The sequence below is a fragment of the Oryctolagus cuniculus genome, chromosome 5, assembly GCF_051225735.1.
Source record: "Oryctolagus cuniculus isolate XC-2025 breed Fujian yellow rabbit chromosome 5, ASM5122573v1, whole genome shotgun sequence".
Classification (NCBI taxonomy): domain Eukaryota; kingdom Metazoa; phylum Chordata; class Mammalia; order Lagomorpha; family Leporidae; genus Oryctolagus; species Oryctolagus cuniculus.
The window spans coordinates 83,198,039-83,225,973 of NC_142871.1; the positions used below are offsets into that span (position 1 = coordinate 83,198,039).

General features: G+C 46.6%; 1 protein-coding gene across 8 annotated transcripts in view; it reads left to right on the top strand.

Annotated features, from left to right (window-relative positions):
- The first annotated feature begins 3,149 nt into the window (after nt 1-3,149).
- SRSF12 (serine and arginine rich splicing factor 12) overlaps nt 3,150-27,935 on the top strand; it is a 61,612-nt gene continuing 36,826 nt past the window's right edge. For 5 of the 8 annotated variants that reach the window (XR_016233858.1, XR_016233859.1, XR_016233860.1 and 2 more), the window contains exon 1: nt 3,150-27,802. Coding sequence is in view for 3 of the 8 variants with exons in the window: in XM_051855468.3 (XP_051711428.3) it covers nt 27,221-27,802 (582 nt within the window). In the remaining 5 variants the exon portion in view is untranslated. The remainder of the gene's footprint in view (nt 27,803-27,935) is intronic. The other 3 variants (XM_089332914.1, XM_008263202.5, XM_089332913.1) reach the window with 3 other exon arrangements.

A 27,935-nucleotide genomic window follows, 5' to 3' on the forward strand; every position in this document is an offset into this window, starting at 1 on the left:
CCGCCCCCAGCGCTCCCGGGAGCTGTGGTCCACTGGGCGGGGAAGGCGGGGCTCGGGGCTGGACTCCGGACTTCCATCTCCTTGGAGGTCCTGGCGTTTGGATCATCCTCTAGGATCCTTATTACTTGTTTTTGCTTCTTGCCCCCAGTAGCAGAATGAGAGTGGTTTTACTGCTTAAGAGCTATCGGAGACAGACGATGCGGAACAGTCGGCTGAAACGTGCTATTCTTTCTAGTAATATTAATAAACATATTGTACAAGGTTTTTAGTTTCCAAAAGAAGAGTATCAATATTGAAACTGTACAAACAACACTGATCTATGTACTTCACACACTTGAATTTTCGGGTCTGTCCTCACTTTCTTCTCCTTGGGGTTGTATTATCTAAAAGCTGCCAGCAATCTGCACAGTTTTCTCATTAGGATAAAAACTAAGTGTTCCACAGCACCCGCATTCTACAGTAAGTTCTCAATATGTACTAGTTATGATAGTTTATTTGAAGAAAGTAGAACTAGGAATTTAAAATGTGCTTAAAAACCAAAAAAAGAGTTAAAAAGTTTATGGTAATATTCATACTGTGTCGTTGATGTGGATGATGGTTTAACAGGAACAGCTTTGATAGAGAACATATGACTGGTTGCATTTACAATTTTAATTGATGCTGAGCTCAAGTAACATGATATGTGCAGCTGGTGTTCACATTAAAACAGGGTTTTAGATTACCCAAAGAGGAAATTCAAGATGTCTTGCTCTTGTTTTTCTCCAGGGTGAAGCCCCAAGTGTGAAATGCTGTTGTTGATGGTAGGCCTATTAATAACATCGGGGAAGTTCACATTCTGAGATTTTCCACATATTAAAAGCTTCTATCCTAAAAACTTGCCATGAGACTCCAAATCCCATTAAGTTGGCAGGTACCAATGCCATCTTACGAGTTATCGAAAGTGATCAGTTTAAGTTCATAACTTATCATAAAGATAGGAATAAGTGTCAAAGGGATCACATAAATAAGACCAAGAGTCTGCTAATAATAAATGATAGAATTAAAAAGGAGAGAATGGTCCAACATGGGAAGCAGGACACATGGCAGACTCATAGGATGACAAATGCCCTAAACAGCACTCTAGCCTCAGAATCAGCCCTTAAGGCGTTCAGATCTGGCTAAAAAGCACATGAGAAGGCCGGCGCCGTGGCTCACTAAGCTAATCCTCCACTTAGCGGTGCTGGCACACCAGATTCTAGTCCCGGTCGGGGCACCAGATTCTGTCCCAGTTGCCCCCCTTCCAGGCCAGCTCTCTGCTATGGCCCGGGAGTGCAGTGGAGGATGGCCCAAGTGCTTGGGCCCTGCACTCCATGGGAGACCAGGAGAAGCACCTGGCTCCTGCCTTCGGATCAGTGCGGTGTGCCAGCTGCAGTGCGCCAGCTGTGGCAGCCATTGGAGGGTGAACCAACGGCAAAAGGAAGACCTTTTCTCTCTGTCTCTCTCTCTCACTGTCCACTCTGCCTGTCAAAAAAAAAAAAAAAAAAGCACATGACAGCATTTCAGGCATAGGCATGGAAATACAAGATACTGTGGCAACAAATGACCTATATAAAAGATCTCTGTGAGTGAGATCCTGGTGGAAAGAACGGGCCATCAAAGAAGGAAGTACCTTTCTCTGAAGAGAGGAGAGAACTTCCACTTTGATTATGGCCCTGTCCACATAATGTCAGAGTTTGTGGACTCAAGAGGCTTCCATAGCCTTGGCAGCTCATGACAAGAGCATTGGGTGATCACTGATGTCATAAATAAGAGTGTCAATTGTTAAATCAACAACAGGAGTCACTGTGCACTTGCTCCCCATGTAGGACCTCTGTCCTTAATGTGTTGTACTATGAGAATTAACGGTAAAACTAGTCTTCAAATAGTACTTTATACTTTGTATGTCTGTGTGGGTGCAAACTGTTGAAATCTGTTGATCTTCTGTATATAAAGATAATTAAAAATGAATCTTAATGAAGAATGGGAAGGGAGAGGGGGTGGGAGGGCGGGTATAGGGGGAAGAAGCGCTATAAAACAAAAGTTGTACTTATGAAATTTATATTCATTAACTAAAAGCTTTCTATTAAAAAAAAAAAAAAGCTGGGGCTAGCGCCACGGCTCACTTGATTAATCCTCCGCCTATAGCACCAGCATCCCATATGGGCGTTGGGTTCTAGTCCCAGTTGCTCCTCTTCCAGTCCAGCTCTCTGCTGTGGCCCGGGAAGGCAGTGGAGGATGTCCCAAGTGCTTGGGCCCTGCACCCGCATGGGAGAGCAGGAGAAAACACCTGGCTCCTGGCTTCGGATCAGCATAGCTCCAGCTGCAGCGGCCATTTTAGGGGTGAACCAACAGAAGGAAGACCTTTCTCCCTGTCTCCCTCTCTCATTGATGTCATAAAAAAAACTCTGTCAAATAAAAAAAAAGCTTATATCGGATCTTCCTACTCTATCCAATCTCTTTCCTTAATTTGTCACAACTGGGGCTGATGCTGTGGCATAATATGTAAACCTGCCACCTGTGATGCCAGCCTCCCATCTGGGCACCAGTTCGAGTCCAGCTGCTCTACTTCTAATCCAGCTCCTTGCTAATGTGACTGGGAAATCAGTGGAAGATGGCCCAAGTGCTTGGGCCCTTGCATCCACATGGGAGATCCAGAAGAACCTCCTGGCTCCTGGCTTCCTCCTGACCCAGCTCTGGCCATTGCAGTCATTTGGAGAGTGAACCAGCAGATGAAAAGCTCTCTCTCTGTAACTTTGCTTTTCAAATAGATAAATAAAAATTGTCACAACAAGGTTAAGGAGGACACAATAATTATACTTTTTTTTTGGGGGGGGGGACAGGCAGCGTTAGAGAGAGACAGAGAGAAAGGTCTTCCTTCCGTTGGTTCACCCCCAAAATGGCCGCTATGGCCGGCGCACTGTGCTGATCCGAAGCCAGGAGCCAGGTGCTTCCTCCTGGTCTCTCATACAGTGCAGGGCCCAAGCACTTTGGCCATCCTCCACTGCCTTCCTGGGCCATAGTAGAGAGCTGGACTAGAAGAGGAGCAACCGGGACAGAACCTGGTGCCCCAACTGGGACTAGAACCCAGGGTACCAGCGCCACAGGTGGAGGCAGCGCTGGCCCACAATTATACTTTTTAAAGCTAAGGGAAGTTAACATACACAAAGACTGTGAAATGCTGGGGTAGTTTTTTTTTTTTCTACTCTATAAGTTAATAATGCCAGAGTAAATGTCACATTCTAATCTGAATACATTATCTTTCTCAGTGAACACCCTGAGATTCAGCCCTAAAGACAATAAAAGTGGTATTAAATTCCTGGCCCCCTTAGGCTGTACTTATAAACCCTGTCGGGTATACTTCTAAGATCTCTCCTGTCTATGAGATTCAGTATTGTGCTCCATTAGTTGGCTAAAAAACCAGAGCCCTGTAAACACAACAACATCTGCAGAACAGTTATTCTGTGCTGGGTACTGTTCCAAGTGCTTTATATGTATTAACACATTTAATCCACCAAACAGCCTAGGGGGCTGTTAATGTGATTATTTACAGACAACTGTCCAAGATTACACAGCTAGTAAGTAGTGGACCAAGTGGAGAGAAGAAGCCAGAGTCAGCCTTTAGTGGACTGCTTCAGGCCACCAGTCTCTATTATTTGTGTAGCTGGAAATCCAAGTTCATAAGTACATCTACAGCTCATCTGTTCATATCACAACTCAAGCAATTTTACTGCAGCAACTCTCCCTGCTGTCATCCGTAGAACCCATTTGTTCTCATCAGTCAGCAATGAACAGCAACAGAGTAAGGGCTGTGTATATATTCTATGTACAGGCTGCTGTTTATACTGCTTGTTTCAAATCAACGAAGCTTCACTTGAGGTATGGATAAAATTGCTCCAAGCTCTCTGTGTGCGCATGAATGTGTGTGCATGTGTTAAGTTTCTTTTGTTGACACCTTATATGTCTTACTCATGATACTGTGTGCCCTTGAGTCCATTTATTGAATAAATTGTGATAATCTGTTGAATGCATATCTTCCCCCTATAGTGTTCAAACTCATTTGTTTTACCACTGTATTCTCCAGAACCTATTTCCATATGGTCGTGTTTCAGAAAAACTCATTTTATAAGAACTGGCCACCTTGGCTGGCACCGCAGCTCACTAGGCTAATCCTCCGCCTGCAGCGCCGGCACACCGGGTTCTAGTCCCGGTTGGGGCACCGGATTCTGTCCCGGTTGCCCCTCTTCCAGGCCAGCTCTCTGCTGTGGCCAGGGAGTGCAGTGGAGGATGGCCCGAATGCTTGGGCCCTGCACCCGCATGGGAGACCAGGAAAAGCATCAGGCTCCTGGGTTTGGATCAGCGCGGTACACTGGCCGCAGCAGCCATTGGAAGGTGAACCAATGGCAAAGGAAGACCTTTCTCTCTGTCTCTGACTCTCTGTCCACACTGCCTGTCAAAATATAAATAAATAAATAAATAAAAAATAAAAAAAAAAAGAACTGGCCACCAAAGGTGTAAGGTACCAAGAGACCAAAGGAAGAAGCAGGCAGATTCAGGATTACATAGAGTTTAATTTATTAGGGACCCAGGACAGAAGTATTTCTTCACAGCAAAGAGACAAGAAGATCCCCCTATGCCACAAAACAGGAGAGAAATAGTTTATGTACCAAGCTAGAGAAAGGTGGCGAACTGGAACCTACTTGGACTTTCTCAAGAAATAGCAACATTTCAGACTTCACATAACAGATATTCCAGGGATCAGTTCCCAGTGGGTAAAACTTGGCAGATTATTTTCACCACTTTACTCCAAACAGTTTGAGATGACTGCCAAGGTCACCTACAGGATAAGATGGCAGGTACAACCAACAAGGCTGCAGCCACATCAAGCTGGATCCTTATGGGTCACGACGCAGCCCTTCATCTGTGTCAACACATTTTTTTTTAATATTTTGATTCATTTATTTAAAAGTCAGTTTCAAAAACAGAGGAAGAGAGAGAGAGGGAAGGAGAGAGAGAGAGATCTTCCATCTGCTAATTCACTCCCTAAAAAGCTACAACAGCCAAGTTGGGCCAGGAGGTTCTTCTGGGAGAGACAGAGAGGTCTTCAATCCACTGGTTCACTCCCCAAATGGCCACAACCGCCAGAGCTGTGCTGATCTGAAGCCAGGAGCCAATAGCTTCTTCCAGGTCTTCCATGCAGTGCAGAGACCCAAGCACATGAGCCATCTGCTGCTGCTTTCCCAGGTGCATTAGCAGGGAGCTGGATGGGAAGTGGAGCAGCCAGTACTAGACCCAGCGACCATATGAGATTTCAGCGTCACAGGAGGTGGCTTTGCCTGCTATGTTACAATGAGGCCCGTGTCAACAAATATTTATTTGTTGATTATCCTTCTTGTCTAGTGCACTAATTAAGTAATGGTAGAAATTAACCACTAACTATACTAACTATCTGCAGACACTGTCTGTTAATGTTTGCTGCTTCTTAGACTTCTCAGTCCTTTATGTGGAGCAATCGAGGGACAAGAATAGCTCTGGAAGCTGATGGAGGTGGACAAGTGGCCTTTCTGAATCCAATCAGCTCAGTGTTAATTGTTTACCTTTTTGGTGGCTGGGGAGTGAAGATAGCTCTCACTGAAGAACTGATTTTTAATTTTCATTTTATTTGAAAGACACAGAGACAAAGATTCCATCTGCTCCTTCCCTCCTCAAATACCTGCAACAGCTGAGCTAGGCCAGGCCAAAGCCAGGGGCCTGGAACCCATTCAGGCCTGTCAAGTGGGTGGCAGGGACCCTGGTACTTAAGTCATCACTTGCCTTTTCCCGGGCTGTGCAGTAGCAGGAAGATGGGTCAGAAGTGGAGTAGCTGGCACTAGAACCCAAGCACTGCAATCTGAGATGCGGTTATCCTGAACAGCAGCTTAACCTCTGCACCACACACCTGCCCAGGGATGGATCTGTAAATATAGAGACGCCCGTTCTTCCCTGGCTGCTCAAAATACCAGCTGCCATCACGACGGACTCAATAATGCTGAGAACAGGAAATTCACAACAAGTGAGTGTGAAGTGTGACGAATAGAAGAAAAAAATTCTCCTTTACCATGGAAAGAAGCTTTCATGATGGAATACCAGCCAAATGTACACGACTACACTATACTGTAGTGTCCAATATTTTATATACAAGGCTATCCTAGGATCTTCTTTCGGCTTTAGGTTGCAGAGCTCCTTTTGACCAGATGACAGGGTTTGGTATGTCTTATATTCTTTGAATTAGGACTAAAAACAATAATAGAATAAAATCCCCCAATATAAACTAGGAAAGCATAACCTAAATGAGAAAAAATAGGTATTTTGATAACACAAAAAGGGGGTGGAATGAAAGAGTCGAGCAAAAGCAGGTGTAAGTGCTGGGGAGGAGGCAGAATGCAAGGCACGAAAATGCTTCAGCCCGTGGAAAGAGCGCAACCATTTCACCGAAATAAAATCCATTAAAACCACACTAGACACGGCCACTGCGTGATTTGGGGGCTGCCACTTCCAGTATCCAGAATGAGGGAAACAGAGCACCACTCTAGCATACTGGTCCTTCACAACGTCCCCTCAGCCACCAGCACCAGCCCTCTTGCCACACACAAGTACAGCTATTTCCAGAAAGCTCTCTAAGTGCAACAAACATGTAACTCACACTGGATACGGCACATCAGGAAATCAATCTGGGCTGAGGAATTGGAAGAGCTGGCTGTCACAGCAGAAAGCAGAGAACTAAGAGACTCTGGGCAGCAGAAAGGACATAGAGGAACAGTGCACATTGCTGAGGAATTAAAACTTAATCCAGACAACAGGTAAACGAGTGGGTGTTGTTAAGCAGAGAAGGAAGATCAGAATTTTGTCCTATGAGAACAATTCATGAGCATATGGAGGATTAACTGGAAACAAGGAGACTTGGGTCTGAGAGAAGCTGAAAAAGTTCCTGCAAAGTCAAGGATTCCAGAAACATTCCACAGGCAGAAGTGGCCAGACTTGATGCCTGATTGAAAATGTGTGTTTGGGGAATGGGGGGAGGGCCACAATGGGGGAAGAGGAAGACAGGGTTACAACAGGGTGGGGGGTGGTAGAATCATTCAACAAAATAGGGCCAATGGGAGAATGAGAGGGAAGTGGATAGATGCGCATTAAACACGGGGAGAGGACGCAGAAGCAGCTGTCCAAGAGGAGCCTGGCAGGAGCACCAAGAGAACTGCACTTCTGCATACCGCCTATGCGTTGTAATTACACTCAGAGGAGAACTAACTATCCAGGGAGTGGGTGCCTTCAGCTGCAGAAACAACAGTGGATGATAAAAAGAAAAGAAATGAGCCCATGCACCTGCCCAGCATTCCGCCGGGTAAGATTCTGCTCCGACTTGTTGCCAGGTTCTGCCCAGGTTTCTCCAAGGGGCATCTGTTTTAAAGTCCCAAATGTCCTGGTACTCGGTGACTTGAGGCACCCTCTGGCTCTCCTCCCTCGTGCCAGTAAGATTAACTGCTCTGCTCTCCGTAGCCATTCCTGGAAATGAGGACAGCGGGGTTCTCTGAGAGGACAGGCTCTTCCTCTGCCCTGACACTGCAAAGACACAACCCAGCGTGGGGTGGACGAGGACACTTCCTCCCCAGGATATGGCCCTGGGAAAATGGATGCGGGACTTTTATTGCTCCCCTACCCCCACTGATTCAACATCTAGAGCTGGGGCCTGAGGCGGCGCTGGAGGGTCCTTCCAGAGACTTCTGCACTGATCTCACAAGCAATGTGTGCACCTCGACCACGTGCACCTGCCACTGGTCATCACCTTCACTAGGGATTCACTTCTCAGACTTCCTGCTCAACCTGGTGGTGCATATTTCAAAGTTGCTGGGGAGAATGAGTCGTCAATCAGTGGTGGGGAACAACTGGATTATTTTTATCATTTGTAGGCCATATAAAAATGATCAACTTAAAAATTAGCCTGTGGGGCCGGCGCTGTGGTGCAGTCAGATAAAGCCCCAGCCTGCAACATAAGCATCCCATATGGGTGCCAGTTCATGTCCTGGCTGCTCCACTTCCGATCCAGCTCTCTGCTATGACCTGGGAAAGCAGTAGAAGATGCCCAAGTCCTTGGTTCCCTGCACGTGGGGTTCCTAGAAGAAGCTCCTGGCTCCTGGCTTCAGAATCAGCTCAGCTCTGGCCATTGCAGTCATTCGGGGAGTGAACTGGCAGGTGGAAGACCTCTCTCTCTGTCTCTACCTCTCTCTGTAACTCTTTCAAATAAATAAAATAGGCCGGTGCCGCGGCTCACTAGGCTAATCCTCCGCCTTGCAGTGCCGGCACACCGGGTTCTAGTCCCGGTCGGGACGCCGGATTCTGTCCCGGTTGCCCCTCTTCCAGGCCAGCTCTCTGCTGTGGCCAGGGAGTGCAGTGGAGGATGGCCCAGGTGCTTGGGCCCTGCACCCCATGGGAGACCAGGATAGGTACCTGGCTCCTGCCTTCGGATTAGCGTGGTGCACTGGCCGCAGCGCGCCGGCCGTGGAGGCCATTGGAGGGTGAACCAACGGCAAAGGGAAGACCTTTCTCTCTGTCCCTCTCTCTCTCACTGTCCACTCTGCCTGTCAAAAAAAAAAAAAAAAAAAAAAGGTCAAATAAATAAAATAAATCTTTTTTTAAAAATTAGTCTGCTATGGATTTCTTGAAATTTGAGTGCCACCTGAAGTTGCCCTGGTAGGGGCAGAGCAAATGATTTTGCAGGCCTTTCATGGCCCATGGGCCAGATATTCCTCACCCCTGGGCTGAAGGTGGTCACCAGGTGCTTAAAATCCTCAAGATGTTTGTTCTATGGAAAGAAATTTATATGAAAGATGTGATCAGATGTCTGGTCTAAAAATCAATAAGTAAACATCTAGCCATGAGAGGATGACAGAAGATGAAGCAGGGAGCAAATTATAAATTTCCAATAAAACACACTAGGGAAATACAATTAGGGGCAGCACCGTGACACAGCGCGTGAAGCTGCGGCCTGTGAGCCCGTACTGCACATCAGAGTGCTGAAGTCCTACCCCTCTGCTTGTGATCCAGCTTCCATTATTGCATCCTGGGAGGCAGCAGATGATGACTGGTACATGGTCCACGCCACCCATGCGGGAGACGCAGAGGGGGCTCTCTGCGCCCACAGCCCTGGCTGCTGTGTGTGTTTGGGAAGTGAATCAGCAGCTGGAAGATCTTTCTGTCTCTATCTGTCCTTGTCTTGTGTGTCACATTGCCTTTCAAGGAGATGAAAATAAAGAATCATTTTTTAAAATCAGAAAATATGATTACAACACTCCCACAGGTCTTCAGGAATATGAAGGACCTTTCTTCTTCCACCTTTGCTACAAGGTGAGAGAACAAAAAAAGGACAGAAGAAGCACTGGTGGTGATTCCGGCTGATCAGAAAGACAGGAAAGCCAAGGCCAGTCATTCTTGCCAGCTGATATTTTAAAATAGTTACTGTTGGTAAGCATGACATAAATTGAGCCTCTGACAAGTGCTTACATCAAAACAACAGGAGCAAGTGTGGACTATTCCATGGCTAGAGAGAAGTGTCTCAAAGTCTTTATAATATTGGATGTCTTTTCTCCCAGAGCATTGTCATTTCCCGGTTAGAAGGTACAGGCAACTCTAAGAGACTGTAGGGATAGTTTCTAGCATGGAAACTAATCAGACCATGAAACCAGGACTCAAACCGGCACTCTGATATGGGATGCAGGAATTAGACTCAAGTCTGACCTTTTAAAAACATACCTGTAAAGTGTACTTCCCATGTTCATATGCCCAGAAGAGCCGGGTATCTCATCCCCAGACCTGACGCTGCCTGGCTCTCCTCAGACAGTTCAGGCTCTTTGTGCCCTTTCATTCTCATTGACCTTGGCTGAGAGCAGACCAAGAACACACCCGACTCTGCTGGTTTCTTCCTGGCCTCGTTATCCCCTCTGCTCTATAACTTTCTTTTCTTGTCTTTCTTTCTTTTTTTTTTTTTATGTGACAGGTAGAGTTATAGACAGTGAGAGAGAGACAGAGAGAAAGATCTTCCTTCCATTGGTTCACTCCCCAAATGGCCACTACAGCAGGTGCTGTGCCAATCCAAAGCCAGGAGCCAGGTGCTTCCTCCTGGTCTCCCATGCGGGTGCAGGGCCCAGGCACTTGGGCCATCCTCCACTGCCCTCCCAGGCCACAGCAGAGAGCTAGACTGGAAGAGGAGCAACTGGGACTAGAACCTGGTGCCCATATGGGATGCCGGCGCCACAGGCGGAGGATTAACCAAGTGAGCCACAGCGCTGGCCCCTGTAACTTTCTTTGTAAGTTTCATTTTTCTAAGTTCTGATTTTTTTTTTAAAGAGTAGCAGGCAGCCGGCGCCGTGGCTCAATAGGCTAATCCTCCACCTTGCGGCGCCGGCACACCGGGTTCTAGTCCCGGTTGGGGCGCCGGATTCTGTCCCGGTTGCCCCTCTTCCAGGCCAGCTCTCTGCTATGGCCAGGGAGTGCAGTGGAGGATGGCCCAGGTGCTTGGGCCCTGCACCCCATGGGAGACCAGGAAAAGCACCTGGCTCCTGGCTCCTGCCATCAGATCAGCGCGGTGCGCCGGCTGCAGCGGCGGCCATTGGAGGGTGAACCAACGGCAAAGGAAGACCTTTCTCTCTCTGTCTCTCTCTCACTGTCCACTCTGCCTGTCAAAAATAAAAAATAAATAAATAAAGAGTAGCAGGGCTTAGGAGCTTCCTTATTTGTCAAATGGTAAACAGAAAACGGTACCTCCACAGTAACCTTGCTGTAGGCTATTGAAAGAACTCCATGACGTCACCACAGTAGTCGCCTTCCCTTCATTGGGTACACTCCGAGACCGCCAGTGGGTGTGCACAAATCCTCTACACAGAAGGAGCAGAATTCGTTCCCAGGGCCCTCCATACGGGGATACCAAAATCTGTGGATGCTCCAGTCCCTCATAGAAAATGTCACAGTATTTTCATATAACCGACACATACCTTCTCATATACTTTAAATCAGTGCTTTACAATTTAAATATGATGTAATAAGAGTTAGACTGCATTGCTTAGGGAATGATGACAAGGAAAAAAATCTGTACATGTTCAATACAGACACAATATTTTCCCCAAATATTTTTGATCCATGGTTGGTTGAATTCACAGATGCAGAACCCATGGATAACAAGACTGTACATTGTTTTTCCTATAATACGTATTCATGTGTATATATGTGTGTGTGTATAAGATAGTTTAATTTATAAATTAGACATAGTGAGAGCTTAGCAAAAATAGCTAATAATAAAGCTAGTTAAGAACAAATTATAACAATATGCTATAACAAAAGTTATTTAAAACTCATCATTCAGGGGCTGGCATTGTGGCGTAGAGGGTAAAGCCACTGCCTGCACCACCAGCATCCAATATGGGTGCCGGTTTGAGTCCCACCCGCTCTGTTTCCAATCCAGCTCCCTGATAATGTACCTGGGAAAGCAGCAGAAAATGGTCCAAGTGTTTGAGCTCCTGTACCCATGTGAAAGACCCAGAAGAGGCTCCTGGCTCCTGCTTAGGCTTGGCCCAGCCCTGGCTGTTGTGGCCGTTTGGGGAGTGAACCAGTGGTTGAAAAATATCTCTGTCTCTGTTTCTCTCTTTGTCTGCCTCTTCCTCTCTCTCTGTAATTCTGCCTTTCAAATAAATAAATTAAAAAAAAAAAAAGAGCTTTCTCAAAAGCTATACTTCACAGTCCTGTTCTGTTTGCAGTGTTAAGCTTTTATGTCAACTAACAAAATTTCATTATTGTTATTATTATGAGTTACCTTCATGAAAACTAGTTTCCTTTGCTATAAAGTAATTTGGTTTAGGAGAAAAGCTCATTGAAGCTGAATTATCATAGATATTTAATTCTATCTTTTTACATCTTTCAGGCACATGTGTATGTGCAACTGGCCAACTTTTAAAAATCTAGAATGTCACTTTTATTATTATATCATAAAAACAAATACTTTACTCACTGTGTAATTCATATCAAATGGCAGTAACACATGCTGTCACTGATTTTCTTGTCTAAAATTAGTTTATCATTTCACCCAAGTGGTGTTGATGTTGCCTAGTGGTCAGTTTCGTTCCCCAGGAACACTTGACAACACAGAGGCCCACAGCCACAAGCACATGTAATACAGATCTCTCACACTACTGCAAGCTGCAGGCCCAGATTTGACCAGAGCACTCAACAGCAGGCTTTAGCATAAGACTGTTGTGGAGCAGTGCACGCACTTGACAGAAAGTGAACTAAAATTATTCAAAGTGGGAACAAAAGGCCTGAAATCAAAGACATTACCCTGGAGTGTCCAGTGATTTATACTCATTGTGAAATGAGACAGACCTTGGGCCACAGAAGTTAATTTTAGTGTACTAGAAAAACTATTAGAAGAAACTGACAGCATAATAACTATGAAGGAGACATAAAAAAGAAGGGAAATAAGGAAAACAGTAAGCAGCTGTGAAATTTTAACTTGGCTGTAGTCTGTTCTAGATATTTTTGCTTTAAGAATCAAGTCTCCAATAAATATTAATAAAACACAAAAAATAGAATATGCATGTGTAGCTCACTAATAAAACTTCATACTGAAGGTGAATTTAAGAAAACAAGCCAAGTAATTAAATAGAAAAGCCAAGATTGTTAATTCACTACCAGTCATTTGTCTGTTTTCAATTAATGGCTAAAGGAGTGTTATGAAAGATCTGACTTGCCTAAGTGTTCACATTGCACAACAGTCCACAGTAGTTTCTAATCCAAGAAAATTTGATCTTCAAAAACCTAAGGCTATGAAAAAAAAAAAAAATCCACACACTTGAACCTTGATTCCAGCTCCAAACTCCAAAATTCCTTTAATAAAGTGCTTATGTTGCTTTTGGACTTTCGGGTCATAATATTTCTGTTAGCTTCATTGTATATTTTTAATCAATGCAGAAACTCATTATGTGCTTATTACTTAATTTTGATTCACTTGGTATACAAAAGAGCATTTATTAGTAAAGCTTCCACAGAATTGGAACTTGTGGATGCAAAGAAATCGCTTTGCTTTCAGAAAATCAGTTTAACCAACCCTTGGTCATGCCAGGACAGCAAGTCTGCGGAAGCTGAAAAACTGTAAATGCTGACAACACAATCCGGAGGAAACATTTTATGTAAAACATCTACTGATCTGTAAGATGAAAATACCGTAGTGACAGATTCCACTCTGAGCCTCAACTACTCTACCTCTGTAACTCTTTCAAATAAATAAATCTTTAAAAAAAAAATCAGCTAAAATTAGACTTAACAGCATTTCCTCCAAAACTCAATATATCGTGTAACTTAAGGGAGAATTTTTTTTTTTTAAGATTTATTTATTTGTCTGAGACGCAGTGTTACAGAGAGAGGGAGAGACACAGAGAGAGGTCTTTCATCTGCTGGTTCACTCCCCAAACGGCAGCAATGGTCGGAGCTTGGTCAATCCGAAGTCAGGAGCCAGGAGCTTCTTCTAGGCCTCCCATGGGGGTACAGGAGCCCAAGCACTTGGGCCATCTTCCGCTGCTTTCCCAGGCACATTAGCAGAGAACTGGATCAGAAGTGGAGCAACTGGGACTCAAACCAGTGCCTATATGGGAGGCTGGCACTGCAGGTAGAGGTTTAACCTACCATGCCACAGTGCTGGCCCCAAGGAAGAATTTTATTTGCCTCTCACGTACATAAAAGATGCCTGATGTTTGTATGGGGCAACTTCATTGCTATTAGGGACCCATGGTTACAATCCTGCCCTGCTTTCCTCAGTTCCTGTCTTCATTCCTCAAGGTTTCCTCTGTAGTTCACGGTAACTGCTGGCATGCCAGCTAGCATGTCCACATTTCAGGCACTAGAACAAAGGAAGCAGAGAAGGGCAAAACGGTGCACTCCTCATCAGAACAGAATCCCTGCAAGGGGCCATTCTGGATATCTTTACCACATTTCCCTTCAAGTGAGTTTGGTCAGAACATAGTCAGGTCGACACACCTACACACAAGGGAGGCTTGGAAATGTAGGACTTTCAGATGGGTAGCTTTACCCACGGAGTATGACAGGGAAGACGGCAAGCAGGTAAACAACAGGAGACTTAACACGTAGAGAAAGCTGAAACTGAAGCCGAAAAGCAAGACAAGAACCTCTCACTTTGAATACAGGCCCCCTCCTTCGCCCCGAGTAAAAGTAAGACTGGCCGGAAGTCCATCTCAGGAGCAGCTAGCTCTCCCAATGCCCCACGAACATTGTGCATCCAGGCAGCTAAACCTCTCCTACCCCAATAGAAGGCTGATTTGTCGCTTGAAAAATTCAAAGCTCTAGACTCAGGGGCATTTCAGGGGGATAAATCAATCTTCAAACAAAACAAGAAACTCCAATCTATAGTTATGGATATTTGGGGGTCTGAGCAGTGGCTGTAGTTAATCTTCCATCCTTGGCTAGGCTTCCAACTCAGTTGTTGGGGTTTCACTCTTAAATAAGATCCGAGAGCCAGGAATCACTGGATAGTTGAGAAACATCTACAAGATCCACCCCACCAGCAGCATCAGGTCCTCTGAACACAAGTCCTGAATGTGCCAGCGGAAGACACGGGCTCGAATTCTGAAGGTCCCAGTCCAAGAAAGCATGTGCTGGCCGAGAGGCTGCAGGGAAAGCCAGGACTGTGCACATCTGTGTGTTCTGTGCTCACCGTTCAAAGACAACTAAGACGAGAAACTCCAATGGCTTTTTGCATTATTATTTCAAAGAAATAATGGCATACGGGCCAGGCAGAAACCAGGAACGTGGAACTCCTTCCGGATCTCCCATGTGGGTGGCAGGAACCCAAGTCCTAGGGCCATCACCTGCTGCCTCTTAGGTGCACCAGCAGGAAGCTGGGAGTGGAGGCAGGACTCAATCCCAGGCACTCTGATATGAAACGTAGGTATCCCAAGCGGTGGCTTAACTTGCTGTGCCACAATGCCCACACTGAGGCTCTGTATTTTTGATGACTTCTTCTAGACTGGTATCTTCCAAAGATGACTGAATTTCTGCACTCTCCTTCGGAACACAGCCAAGCTTGTTGAAGAGTTGACACTTCTCTTGAATTGACACGCCAGTGTTTGTGAAAGCAACATTTCCATTTCACATACTGTCTGGTGACAGATGTGCACACCACTGATTCTACCTAGAGGCTGTAGAGGCCAGGTCTGGGACTCCTGTCATCCATCCACAGCGCCACTACCATCTTTTGTGGCTTCCCAAGGGTCAGGGGGAAGCCAAGCCCTTTGTGGTTTGAAGCCCTTCCACGGCACTTAAAACCCAGACTTCCACTGGCCCACAATCAACTTCTGAGAACTCTGCAGTTACACCTGCAACCATTCCATGTTGACAACTTAAAGAGGCCACCAACAGAGCTGGTCAGCAGGATAGATTCTGATTTTTAAAACTTACTGGGGAGACTGGCACTGTGGCACAGTGTGTTAGAGCCCTGGCCTGCAGTGCCAGCATCCCATATGGGTGCCAGTTCAAGTCCCAGCAGCTCCACTTCTGATCCAGCTATCTGCAGTGTCCTGGGAAGGCAGTGGAGGATGGCCTGGGTCCTTGGGCCCCAGCAACCGCATGGGAGACCTGGAAGAGGCTACTTGATCCTGGCTTTGGATCAGCGCAGCTCTGGCCATTTCGGTCATTAGGGGAGTGAACCAGAGGATTGAAGACCTTCCTCTGTCTCTGGCTCTACCTCTCTCTGTGACTGTCTTTCAAATAAATAAAACAGGTCTTAAAAAAAAAAAAAAAACTTATTGGGGCCGGCGCTGTAGCACAGTAGGCTAAGCTTCTACATGTGATGCTGGCATCCCATATAGGCACCAATTCATATCCCAGCTGCTTCTCTTTCTATCCAGCTCTCTGCTATGGCCTGGGAAAGCAGTGGAAGATGGTCCAAGTCCTTGGGCCCCTGCACCTGCAGAGGAGACCCAGATGAAGCTCCTGGTTCCTGGCTTCAGATCAGCGCAGTTCTGACTGTAGCCGCTGTTTGGGGAGGGAACCAGCAGACAGAAGGTCTTTCTGTGTCTCTCCCTCTCTCTGTCTGTAACTCTGCCTTATAAATAAAAACATAAAATCTTAAAAAACTTATTGCCAGGGCAGTGTTTAGCCTTGAGGTGAACATACCCATGCCCCACATCATAGCACTGGGTTTGATACCTGGCTCTGGTTCCCGAGTCCAACTTCCTGCTAGGGCAGACTGTAGGAGGCAGTGGTGTTGGCTCAAGTATTTCAGATCCCACTTCCATTGTCAGAGACCTGGGTTGAGCTCCTGAATCCTAGCCTCAGCCCAGCACTTGGGGAGTGAACCAGCAGATGGAAGTGTGAAAGATCTCTCTCTTCAAATAAACCTTTTAAAAAGGTTACTGCCATTACTATCCAGTGACCACTCAATGCGTGTGGTACCATGTGGGTCTGGATACTCGTTTTTCTTCATTCTGAGTACCACGACTGGACGTGAGCCCATAGCACTCGCTTCCCAACTGTTGGGCTGTCACTAGCCACATGTAGACACCGAGCGCTTGAAACGTGGCTCATGTGACAGAGTAAGAGAATTTAAAAATCATGCTTTAAATTGTCCCTGCAGTTATGGCTACAGTCTTGGATGGTACAGACACAAAACGTGGCCATCAGCACAGAGAGTTCCATCAGCGGAAGTTGAGTGGCAGGCTAGACTCAAGGCTTTTCCAAGAGCCATTTCACAGGCACTGATGTGAAATGCCTTCAGAAGGGCACATAATGTCTCTTTCTCTCTCTATCCATTTAGCTGTCATCTACCACCAGCAGTTGAAAAACAATACTATTCTAGTGTTATAATTCCTACTTTATTTTATTGACTGGAATACTTTTTTTTTTTTATAAATATTGATTTATTTGAGAAAGCAGAGATAAGAAGGGGAGAGAGAGAGAGATTCATCGATCTTCCATCCGCTGGCCTACTCCCCAAATGGCAACAATGGCAGGGCTGCGCAGGGCAAAGCCAGGAGCCTGGAGCTCCTTTCTGGGCTCCTACAGGGGTGCAGGGGCCCAAGAGCTTGGTCCATCTTTCCCCGCCTTCCCAGGTGCATTAGCAGGGAGCTGGATTGGAAGTGGAACAGGCAGGACTTGAACCAGTGCCCATAAAGGATGCCATCAGCGCTGGTGGAGGCTTAACCTTCTATACCACAGTGTTGGCCCTGACTGGAATACTTTTTTTAAATTATTTTTTTTGACAGGTAGAGTTATGGACAGTGAGAAAGAGACAGAGAGAAAGGTCTTCCTTCGTTGGTTCACTCCCGCAATGGCTACTACGGCCGGTGCTGCGCCAATCAGAAGCCAGGAGCCAGGTGCTTCCTCCTGGTCTCCCATGCAGGTGCAGGGGCCCAAGTACTTGGGCCATCCTCCACTGCACTCCCGGGCCACAGCAGAGAGCTGGACTGGAAGAAGAGCAACCAGGACTAGTGCCCGGCGCCCCAACCAGGACTAGAACCTGGGATGCTGGCACCACAGGCAGAGGATTAGCCTAGTGAGCCACGGTGCCGGCCCCAACTGGAATACTTCTAAGGGAAAAAAGAAAAAAATAAACTCTACTCATCGGACATTAGATTTGCCCTGAGATAGAACTTTTACTGGACAGTTAGCCTTGAAATGGGATCAATTAGGTGCTTTTTAAGTTTAATTATGAGCTTGTGCACTTCAAAATTATTTATTTTAATTCATGGTAGCTATTATTTTTAAAATGTTTTATTTATTTGAAAGGCAGAGAGAGAGAGAGAAAGAGAGAGAGAGAGAGAGAGAGAGATCTTTCATCCACTGCTTCACTCCCCGAAATGCTCACATTAGCCAAGGCTAAGGCAGGATGAAGCCAGGAGCCTGTACCTCCATCAAGCTCTTCCATGTGGGTGGCAGGGTCCCAAGTACTTGGACCATCACCTGCTGCCTCCCAGGTACATTAGCAGGAAGTTAGACTGGAAGTGCACAGTAACCAGGACTGGGTCCCAGACACTCTGATGTGGGATCCAGCAATCCCAAGTGGTAGCATAAGCCTGTGTGCCCCAACGCCCACCCTGCAGTCATTACTGTGACACTCAAGTTGCCCCGTCCTTAGCTGCCACCATCTTCAGAATCCTCTGGACCTGGCCCCGGAAGCCTCTGATGGCTCCCCTCTTCCGACATGACAAGATACTCTAGCCGCCTCCTGCACCTTTCCTGCCACAGGCCTGCAGGCAGCCTCTCCCAGTCACGGTTCCTTCTAAGGAGAAATGACACGGAGCAGCGATGGTCTGTGGTCTGTGTGAAAACGTATCACATGCGAGAGCCTGTTAACTGATCTGCTGATACCACCTCTACTACTACCTCTGATTCTTCCTCCACGTTTCTGTCAGAATCACCTTTATAAAACAGGTCCTACGGGGCCAGCATTGTGGAGCCATGGGTTAAGCCTCTGCCTGTAATGCCGGCACCCCATATGATTGCAGGTTCAAGTCCTGGCTGCTCCCTTCCCATCCAGCTCCCTGCTAAGTGCTTTGGAAACCAGCAAGAGATTGCTCAAGGACTTGGACCCTGCTACCCACATGGGAGACCTCAATAGAGCTCTCGTCTCCTGGCTGTGGTCCAGCCCAGCCCCAGTCATTGGGGCCATTTGGGGAGTGAACCAATGAATGGAAGATCTCTCTCTCTCTCTTTCTTTCTCTCTCTAACTCTGCCTTTCAAACAAATAAATAAATCTTTAAAAAATAAAATAAAACAGATTTTATCTTAATCCTTTGCTTCAAAGTCTTTGATGGAATCTCATTCCTAAAAGAATAAAGACAAAGTCCATGGCATGACATATGAAGAGACTTCAAAAGTTTGAGGAAAAAATAGAATTAAAGGATAAGCTGATGGGGCAAGTGATTGGTGCAGTGGTTTAGATATCACTCAGACGCCCACACTCCATAGTGATGCCTGGGATGTGCCTGCGAGGCAGCAGGTGGGGGCTCAAGAACTTAGGCCCCTGCCAGCCTTGTGGGAGATCCAGACTGAATTCCAGGCTCCTGTCCTTGGCCTGGCTCAGCCCTGGGTATGGCGGGTATTTGAAGAGAACAAGATCTCTGTCTCTCTGCCCATCTGCTGCTCAAATAAGTAAAAAAAAAAAAAAAAAAAAAAATAAATGTAATTTTATTTTGGTGCAAAGATTTTGAAATTCATGTGTTTTTCTCATAATATGTATTCTCCATGAATTTCCTGAAGACTCCTCATACTCAAGAATTTTAAAACATTATACACTAAAATAAACTTATACTTAAATTTATTTTTCCATGAGCTTTTTAATAAAGATTTATTTATTTGAAAGTCAGATTTGCAGAGAGAGAGGGAGAGAAACAGAAAGAGATCTTCCATCCACTGCTTCACTCCCCAAATGGCTACAATGGCAGGGGTTGGGCCAGGCCAAAGCCAAGAGCCAGGAACTTCCACCAGGTCTCCCCCATAGGTGGCAGAGCCTGAAAACTTGGGCCATTTTCTGCTTTCCCCAGGCCATTAGCAGGGAGCTGGACCAGAAGTGGAGCAGCTAGGACTCAAACTAGCACCCATATGGGATGCCAGCATCATCAGCAGCAGCTTTATCTGCTATGCCACAACACTGGCCCCTCCATAACCTTTTTGAAGTACTCTCACACATGCACAGTCTTTTAAAACTTGGCTCCAAATTTCCATTGCAATCTCTTTAGCATTCATCCTTCCTTCCCATCTAGCTCAGTCACACCACACTACTCCTACCACAACCATCATGCTTTTGCTAATCTGGTTCACTCTGCCTCAATGTCCTATGCATTTTCTCCTTCTTTTTTTATCTGAAAGGAAAACTCCCCAAATGGCAGCAATGGCTGCAACTGGGCCAGGCAGATGCCAGGAACCTGGAACCTCATCTGGATTTCCTATGTGGGTGGCAGGGGCCCAAGCACTTGGGCCATCTTCCACTGCTTCCCCAGGCACATTAGCAGAGAGCTGGATAGGAATTGGAGCAGCCAGGACTCAAACTGGCACTCATACTGGATGCCCGCCTATAGCAAGTGACAGCTTAAACCACTGCACCAAAATGCCAGCCCTTAGTGCCCTGTTTCTTTTTTTCTCTTCATGGGTAAATTTATAATCATCTTTCAATAAATAGCTCAAACATTGCTTTCCTCTGAAATAACTTCCAGAGGGCCAGTGTTGTGGTGTAGCAGGTAAAGCTGCTGCCTGCGATACTGGCATGCCATATGGCACTTGTTTGAGACCCAGCTGCTCCACTTCTGATCCAGCTCTCTGCTATGGCCTGGAAAAGCAAAATATGGCCCAAGTGTTGGGGCCCTTGCCACCCACGTGGGAGACCTGGATGAAGCTCCTGACTCCTGGCTTTTGGCCTGGTTCAGCCCTTACTGTTGTGGCTATCTGGGGAGTGAACCGGCACATGGAAGATTCTCTCTGTCTCTCTGTAACTCTTTCAAATAAATAAATCTTAAAAAAATAAAATAACTTCCAGGCACTCTTCCCTACAAACTAGCCTGTTTCCAGTATGTACTCCACAGTACTCTGGGCTACCTTAATGTAGCACAATAGAACTGTATTATAATGATTTGTTTACATGGTATCTATCTCTAGCAATACGCTCCCAAATGCAGGATACTGACCACTGCTGGTACTCTAGTTGTATATGTTGCACTGATGCAACACTAAATGTGGAATGATTGTCCTTTTAATGACTTCACATCACGCTAGGTGAGGTAAAGTCTTTTTTTTTTTTTAAGATTTATTTATTTATTTGAAAGTCACAGTCACAAAGAGAGAAAGAAGGAGAGGCAGAGAGACAGAGAAAGAAAGGTCTTCCATCCGCTGGTTCACTCCCCAACTGGCCACAACAGCTGGAGCTGCGCAGATCCGAAGCCAGGAGACAGGAACCTTCTCTGAGTCTCCCACATAGGTGCAGGGGCCCAAGGACTTGGGCCATCTTCCACTGCTTTCCCAGGCCACAGCAGAGAGCTGGATCAGAAGTAGAACAGCCGGGACTCGAACCAGCACCCATATGGGATGCCGGCACTGCAGGCGGCAGCCTCACCCGCTACACCGAAGTGCCAGCCCCTCTATTGAAAGATTAATTTCTCTTTTGTAAGGGAGAACAGACCTCAGGCTTAGAACTTTGTACATAAAAATGATTTGGCTTAAAGAGGTCCATGTCCCATATTGGATTGCCTGGGTTCCACACTTGGTCCTGGCTCTGACTCCTGCTTCCAACAAATGCAGATCCTGGGAGGCAGTGGTAACAGCTCAAGTCACTGAGCTCCTGCCACCCACCTGGGACTCATGGATTGAACTCCTGGCTCCTGGCTCAGCTTGCGGCTCAGGCTCAGCCACTGTAAAGATCTGGAAGTGAACCAGCAGACAGGAGCTCTGACTCTGTCTCTCTTTCTCTCAAATAAATAACTAAAAAAACAATTTGAACCTCACAACATTCTCCAGTGATTATATTCTCTTTTTGAAACTTTGGAAATTAATATTGGTGACAGTTTTCTTTTAAGATCAAAGTGAACTAGTTTAAAGTAAGTGCACTGTGGTAAATAGGTATATTATTATGGCAAAAATTTCGTAGACTGGATGAAAATGACTTAAATCTGGGAAATCTCTGGGCTAGGTCCTTAAGAAAGGGGGAGGGGGAAATAATGCCTATTTTTATTCCTAGTTCCAGTAGGATGCTTAATATGCAAAGGATCAACATTAAACAGTTGATAAATTAACAAAGATGAAACATGCACCTCTGACATTTTTAAGACCCAATGTCATTTTATGGAATATGCAGTAAAGTGACAAACCTTCACTGTACTAACTTTTCTGAAACTACTGTATTAGCTTAATCCCTTCTTGTTATATTATCATACAAATGACCTCTTACATGATTTTAGTAGAAAAGATAAAATTCATAAGAAGGCATGATAGTATATTCTCCAATTATATTATACAGAATGGTGTTTTATAAGCCAAAGTGCAGGGGGCACCAGAAAAATGTTCACGACGTATTCTGTACACATCACGCTTTATCTTCAATGTCGTGGTTGATTTTAAGAAAGGATACACCAGGGCAGCCTTTACTAGTGGAGAGCTAGCGCCACCTGTTGGGCAGCACCGAGTTCCCATCATAGGACAGGGTTCACGAGGGTGACCCTTAATCCCAGTGCCTTGTTTCTTCAAAGCACTTTTTCTCACACAAATTTCAAGGCGTGAATATTTACCCAAGTAGAACTTAATTTCCATCAGTTTTAGTTCTCCATATGACAGAATACTGGTCTGGGGGCAGGCTGATGGCTCAGCAGGTAAGCTGCCACTTGGGTTGTGTGCATCCCCTATCAGAGTGCCAGTTCCAATCCTAGCTACTTCAGTTCTGATCCAGTCTCCCACTAATGCATCCTGGGAGGCAGCAAATGATGTCCCAAGTGTTTGTGCCCCTACCACCCACGTGGGAGACCTTGGCCCAGCCCTGGTTGTTGTCGGCATTTGGACAGCGAACCAGAAAGCAGGTGTAGACACACACACACACACTCTCTCTCTCTCTCTCTCTTTCAACTACATGAAAATAAAAATTTATTTAAAAATTAAAACACTAGTCTTTTCTGAGTTGATCCCTGCCTACAGACCTGCTAACTAGCCCATTTTGATCCATTTAAGAAATGGAAGAGGCGCTGGTGCTGTGGCACAGCAAGTTAAGCTCTTGGTTGTGACACTAGCATCTGGTATCAGAGCAGCAGATTGAGTCCCAGCTGCTGCACTTTTGATCCAGGTTCCTGCTAATGTGCCTGGAAAGCAGTGCATGATGGCCAAGGTACTTGAGGCCCCTGGCACCCATGTGCAAGACCTGGGTGGAGTTCTCCTGGCTTTGGCCTGGCCCAGATCTGGCTGCCATTTGAGGAGTGAACCAGCAGATGGAAGATGGAAGATGGAAGATCTCTCTCTCTCTTTTCTCTCCCACCCCAGTTCAAATCAATCATCTTTAAAGAAAAGAAATGGAAGAAAAGTTAGTTATATTAAACAGCCAAACACACTATTCAATTGCTTTGGAATAACAAATCTGTGTTGCTCAATACTACAAACCAACACTGGCATTTCTTGATTATCCATGGTAATGAAAAACAGGGAAAGTCTTGAATTTTGAACATTACTAACAACCCAGGAGCAGTGATGTTCTACTCTCAAACTCTACTCTCCAAAGTCTACCTATGAAATTGGGAGGGTGTCGTTTAGAAAAGATGCCCCAGAGTGGCAAAAAGACTCTAAGACACTGCCAGTTTTGGGTGTGGTGGGTAAGAGAGAAGAGGGAAAGTCCCAAGTGTTAGATTCTAAGTGACAGTAAGTTTGCTACTAGCAATTTCCCCAGACAGACAGGAGTAAACCCACCCAAGCATTAAAGGAATACATTTTTATGTGCCTCTATTTTAAACATAATGCAGACTACTGATTTGAAAGACTTGTCTACCAAGACAAGTTTTAAGAAGTTGGAAAAAGGTTTCTGAATTTTTCTTGCAATACTCTGTGGAAGTATGGTTTCCATGAAAAGTTAAAATTCAGGGGCCAGTGCAGTGGCACAGTGGGTTAAAGCCCTGGCCTGAAGCACCGGCATCCCAAATGAGCACCGGTTCTAGTCCTGGCTGCTCCTCTTCTGATACAGCTCTCTGCTATGGCCTGGCATAGCAGTAGAAGATGGCCCGAGTCCTTGGGCCCCTGCACCTGCATGAGAGACCCAGAAGCTCCTGGCTCCTGGCTTCAGATCGGCACAGTTCCGGCCGTTGCGGCCATCCAAGGAGTGAACCAACGGATGGAAGACTTCTCTCTCTCTCTCTGCCTCTCCTCTCTCTGTGTAACTCTTTCAAATAAATAAAATAAATCTTTAAAAAAAAAAAACGTTAAAATTCATTTACTTTTAAGACAGAGAAAAAAGCAATGATAGTATTTAAATTGAGAAGTGACACTAGTTTTCCTAAAATATTTTCAAACCAATGTCTATGTCTCTTAGGGGAAAAAATAAGAAGCATTAGGCTGTAATTTTTAAAATGTGTTAAATGGAAAGGAAGTAATAATCATAGCAAAGAATAATACATTAAATCCTGCTGTAAAAAGGAGCCACAGCTATTAAACAATTGTTATAGTTGCCAATGGTACACTCCTTGGAAATCCTTTGGCAATTAAGCAAGAACATTAATTCTCCGAAGCCTGTAGGGCACCATTTGGGGCCTTAACACAATGCTTCAGTAAAGCAATACTCCTGCTAAATGTCATCTAACTCACTGTTAGGACTCAGGGTAAATATGAATATGTTTGTGAGTCCAGGGACTGGCAGGGTCTTTAGTTTTGACCTAAGCCTTTCTTCCTACTTCTCTTTTTAAAATGTTTATTCATTTACTTTTCATCTATTTGAAAGACAGAGAGATAGAGAGAGAATCTTCCATCTGCTGGTTCACTTTCCAAATGTCCACAACAGCCAAGGCTGAGCCAAGTGGAAGCCAGGAGTCAAGAACTCCACTGAAGTCCCCCAGGTGGGTGGCAGCGGCCCAAGTACTTGAACACACACTTGCTACCTTGCAAGGTGCATTAGCAGGGAGCTGGATCAGAGGCACAGCAGCAGACACGGAGATGTGGGATGCTGGCATCTCAAGCAGCAGCTTAACCCACTGTACCACAACACATGCCCCTTACCTTCCACTTCTTTATACTTAGCTTCCTCATACCACATATGAAAATAGGAAGAACATATATTTTTATGTAATATAAATAATCCTGGCTCCATTTTAAACCAACTCCAACTGCCTTTAAAGCCCAAGTTTCTACTTGAATCTTCTTTTACAATTGAAGAGCTTTTCTGGGTACTTTCAACAAAAGAAACAGGAAAAGCGAAACCACTCCCCATCTACACTGTCTTTTCAAATTTCCTACAGAAGCTTTTTTCAAATTGTAAGGATCTGTATATGTTCTCTAATTATAAAAAAATTTTTTAAATAATCTGACAGTATTGAAAGGTATGAAGAAGAAAGTAAAAATCAGAGTACAATGCCTCCACCTGGGAAAATTCTATTTCTACCTAAACATGCAGAGAAATAAATTTTTACCTATTTATTTATCTGAAAGGCAGGATTACAGTGAGAGAGGGACACAGAGAGAGACACATATCTCCCATCTGCTGATTCACTCCCCAAATGGTTGCAACAGCCAAGGCTGGGACAGGCCAAAGCCAGGAGCCAGGAGCTCCATTCAGGTATCCCATGTGGGTGGCAGGGACCCAAGCACTTGGGCCATCTTCTGCTGCTTCCCCAGGTGCATTAGCAGGAAGCTGGGATGGGAAGTGAAGCAGCCAGGACTCCAACAGGTGCCGATATGGGACGTTGGTGTTGCAGGTGGCAGCTTAACCTGCAATACCACAATGCTGGCCCTGAGATATAAATTTTAACTAGATAGGTTCATAGTTTATATGGTATCTAGTGACTTTTTTTTTCTCCACTTAACAATATATCAGGGTAACTCTGAGCACCCACCAGATCAAGATTCTTTTTCTTTGTAAAGTTAATGTTGCGGGTTGAATGGTGGCTCCCAACAGATTTGTAGGTTTGTGACCTTATCAGGGATAAGGGTCTTTGCAGGCATAACGGGGAGTTTTGAGGTACAATCATTCTAGAATTAATCAGGTAGGCCCTAATCCACTGAGAAGCATCTTCATAATAGACAGAGGAGACGACACACAGAGGAGAAGGCAGAGATGGAAAGAGGAACCAAGCAGCCACAGGCAACATACACCTGGGGCCCCCAGAGCTTGAAAGAGCCAGCAAGGATTCTCCCCTCTACCTTCAGCAGTGTGAGTATGGCCCTGTAGGCACCTCGATTCCACACATCTGGCTCTCAGAATTCCTGGAGAATAAACGTCTGTTACTTTAAACCATCACATGTGGTTAATCTGTTACAGCAGCCCTAGCAAACTCATACATAACATAGCACTCTCAACTTTCTTCTTCCTTTAAAATTCTGTGTCTTTTTATTTACTTGAAATAGAGGTGAGAGATGAGAGGTGAGAGAGAGAGAGAGAGAGAGAGAGATATCCTCCATCCCTGGTTCACTCCCCAGCTGCCCACAACAGCCAGGTTTGAGCCAGGGCAAACCAGGAGCCTTTCCATGTGAGTGCTGAAGACTCAAGTACTGGAGGCACCATCTGCTGCCTCCCAGAGTGCACACCAGGAGGAGGCTAGAATCAGAAGCGGAGCGGAGCCTCAAACCCAGGTACTCCAATATAGGATGCTGGCATCCCAAGCAGCACATTACCCACTCACCAAACACCTGCCCCAGTCTGAGCTTTTTATTATAAACTCTCTAGCCTAGATTCCAATTCTCTAGCTTTATGCTATTTGCTTCCTTCCATTTCCCATATTGCTTCGAGGTCTTTGCACATGCTGGTCTAGTACACTGACTGCTCTTTGCTCATCCTTAAGCTGACTCTTCAAGACTCTACGCAAGTGACCCTCTGACCCTGCTCACCGCTGTGCATACCATCCTGCAGTTTGACCCATCGCCTAAGGGCGCTTATCTTGAACACTGTGAACTTCGAGGAAAGGGACCCCGCCTGCCCTACCCCACCGCCATATTCCCCGTCCAGGCTGCTGTGCCACAGCAATCCTGTCTGAACGAGTGGCAAGCACTGAAAACCCTGGGAGCTTCTCGTAGCTTTTGTGAGGGCCGTGGGCTCGTTCAGGTGACCAAATCATCTACACGAAAAAGCAGACCACTTCCAAGAGTGAAACGGGGTGCGCGAAAAATTGAGTTCCCTGGATAGAATCCCGGCCCCGGGGAACAGGCTGTGCTGACCATGGGAACTAAGGCAAAGGCAAGCGGATCACTAAAAGGGATGGAGACTGGACAAAGGTTCGTATTCATTCCCTTAGTTGTTGCTTTTTGCGTTTTAACTCTCCGACGACGTGCGTCCGCTCCTTCATTCGCCATCCGTCCCCCTCTCTGGAATGGAGACGCTAAGGGACGGACTTCGCCTGCCCACAGCCACATCCCACTTCTGCAACAGTGCCTGACGCATGGCAGGTGCCCAACCAGCACGTGAGAGCGCGCGCTCGTCGCCGAAGAGTACGCCCTAAGCGAATCATGGATGAAGAACCAACGAGAAAAAGACAACCAAATGGAGCAAGACCACCCGGTTAAAACGCTCAAGACCCGAGGGGCAAGAGGCCCCGCCGCCGCCGCCGCCGCCGCCGCGGTGCAGGGCCGAGCCGCGGCCGAGCCTGGAGGCCGCGCGCCTCAGCGCGGCTCGCACCTCCGCCCACGCCCACCAGCCCCTCGGCTGCCTCTCCGCGTCCCCCAACCCCAAGCTCACCTGCCGCGCCCAGCACGCCCTCCCCGGGCCCCGCAGCCTCCGGGCCCGCGCGCCGCCCCCGTCGGACCTCCCCCGGCCGGGACCCCCGGACCCCCGCCCCCGCAGTCCGTGCGGCCGGCTCGCGCCGCACAGCGCCCCCTCCGCGCCGGCCTCTGCGGCTGCGCGCTGGCGGGGCCGAGGCCGAGGGGAGGGGGTCGCGCTGGGGGCCGGCGGAGCTGCTGTGGCGGCGGCGGCGAGAGAGCGAGCGAGCCCAGCGCCGTGGGCAGAGCCGGAGGGGACGGAGGACGCGGACATGTCTCGCTACACGAGGCCCCCCAACACGTCTCTGTTCGTCAGGAACGTCGCGGACGCCACCAGGTGAGCGGCGGCGGCCGCAGGTGGGGGCGCGGGGGTAACGGCCGAGGCGCGGGAGGCCCGGCGGGTCGGGTCGGGCCTGCGCGGGCCGCGGGCGACGCGCCCTGGCCGGGGAGGGCTGAGCCCGCGGGCTTCT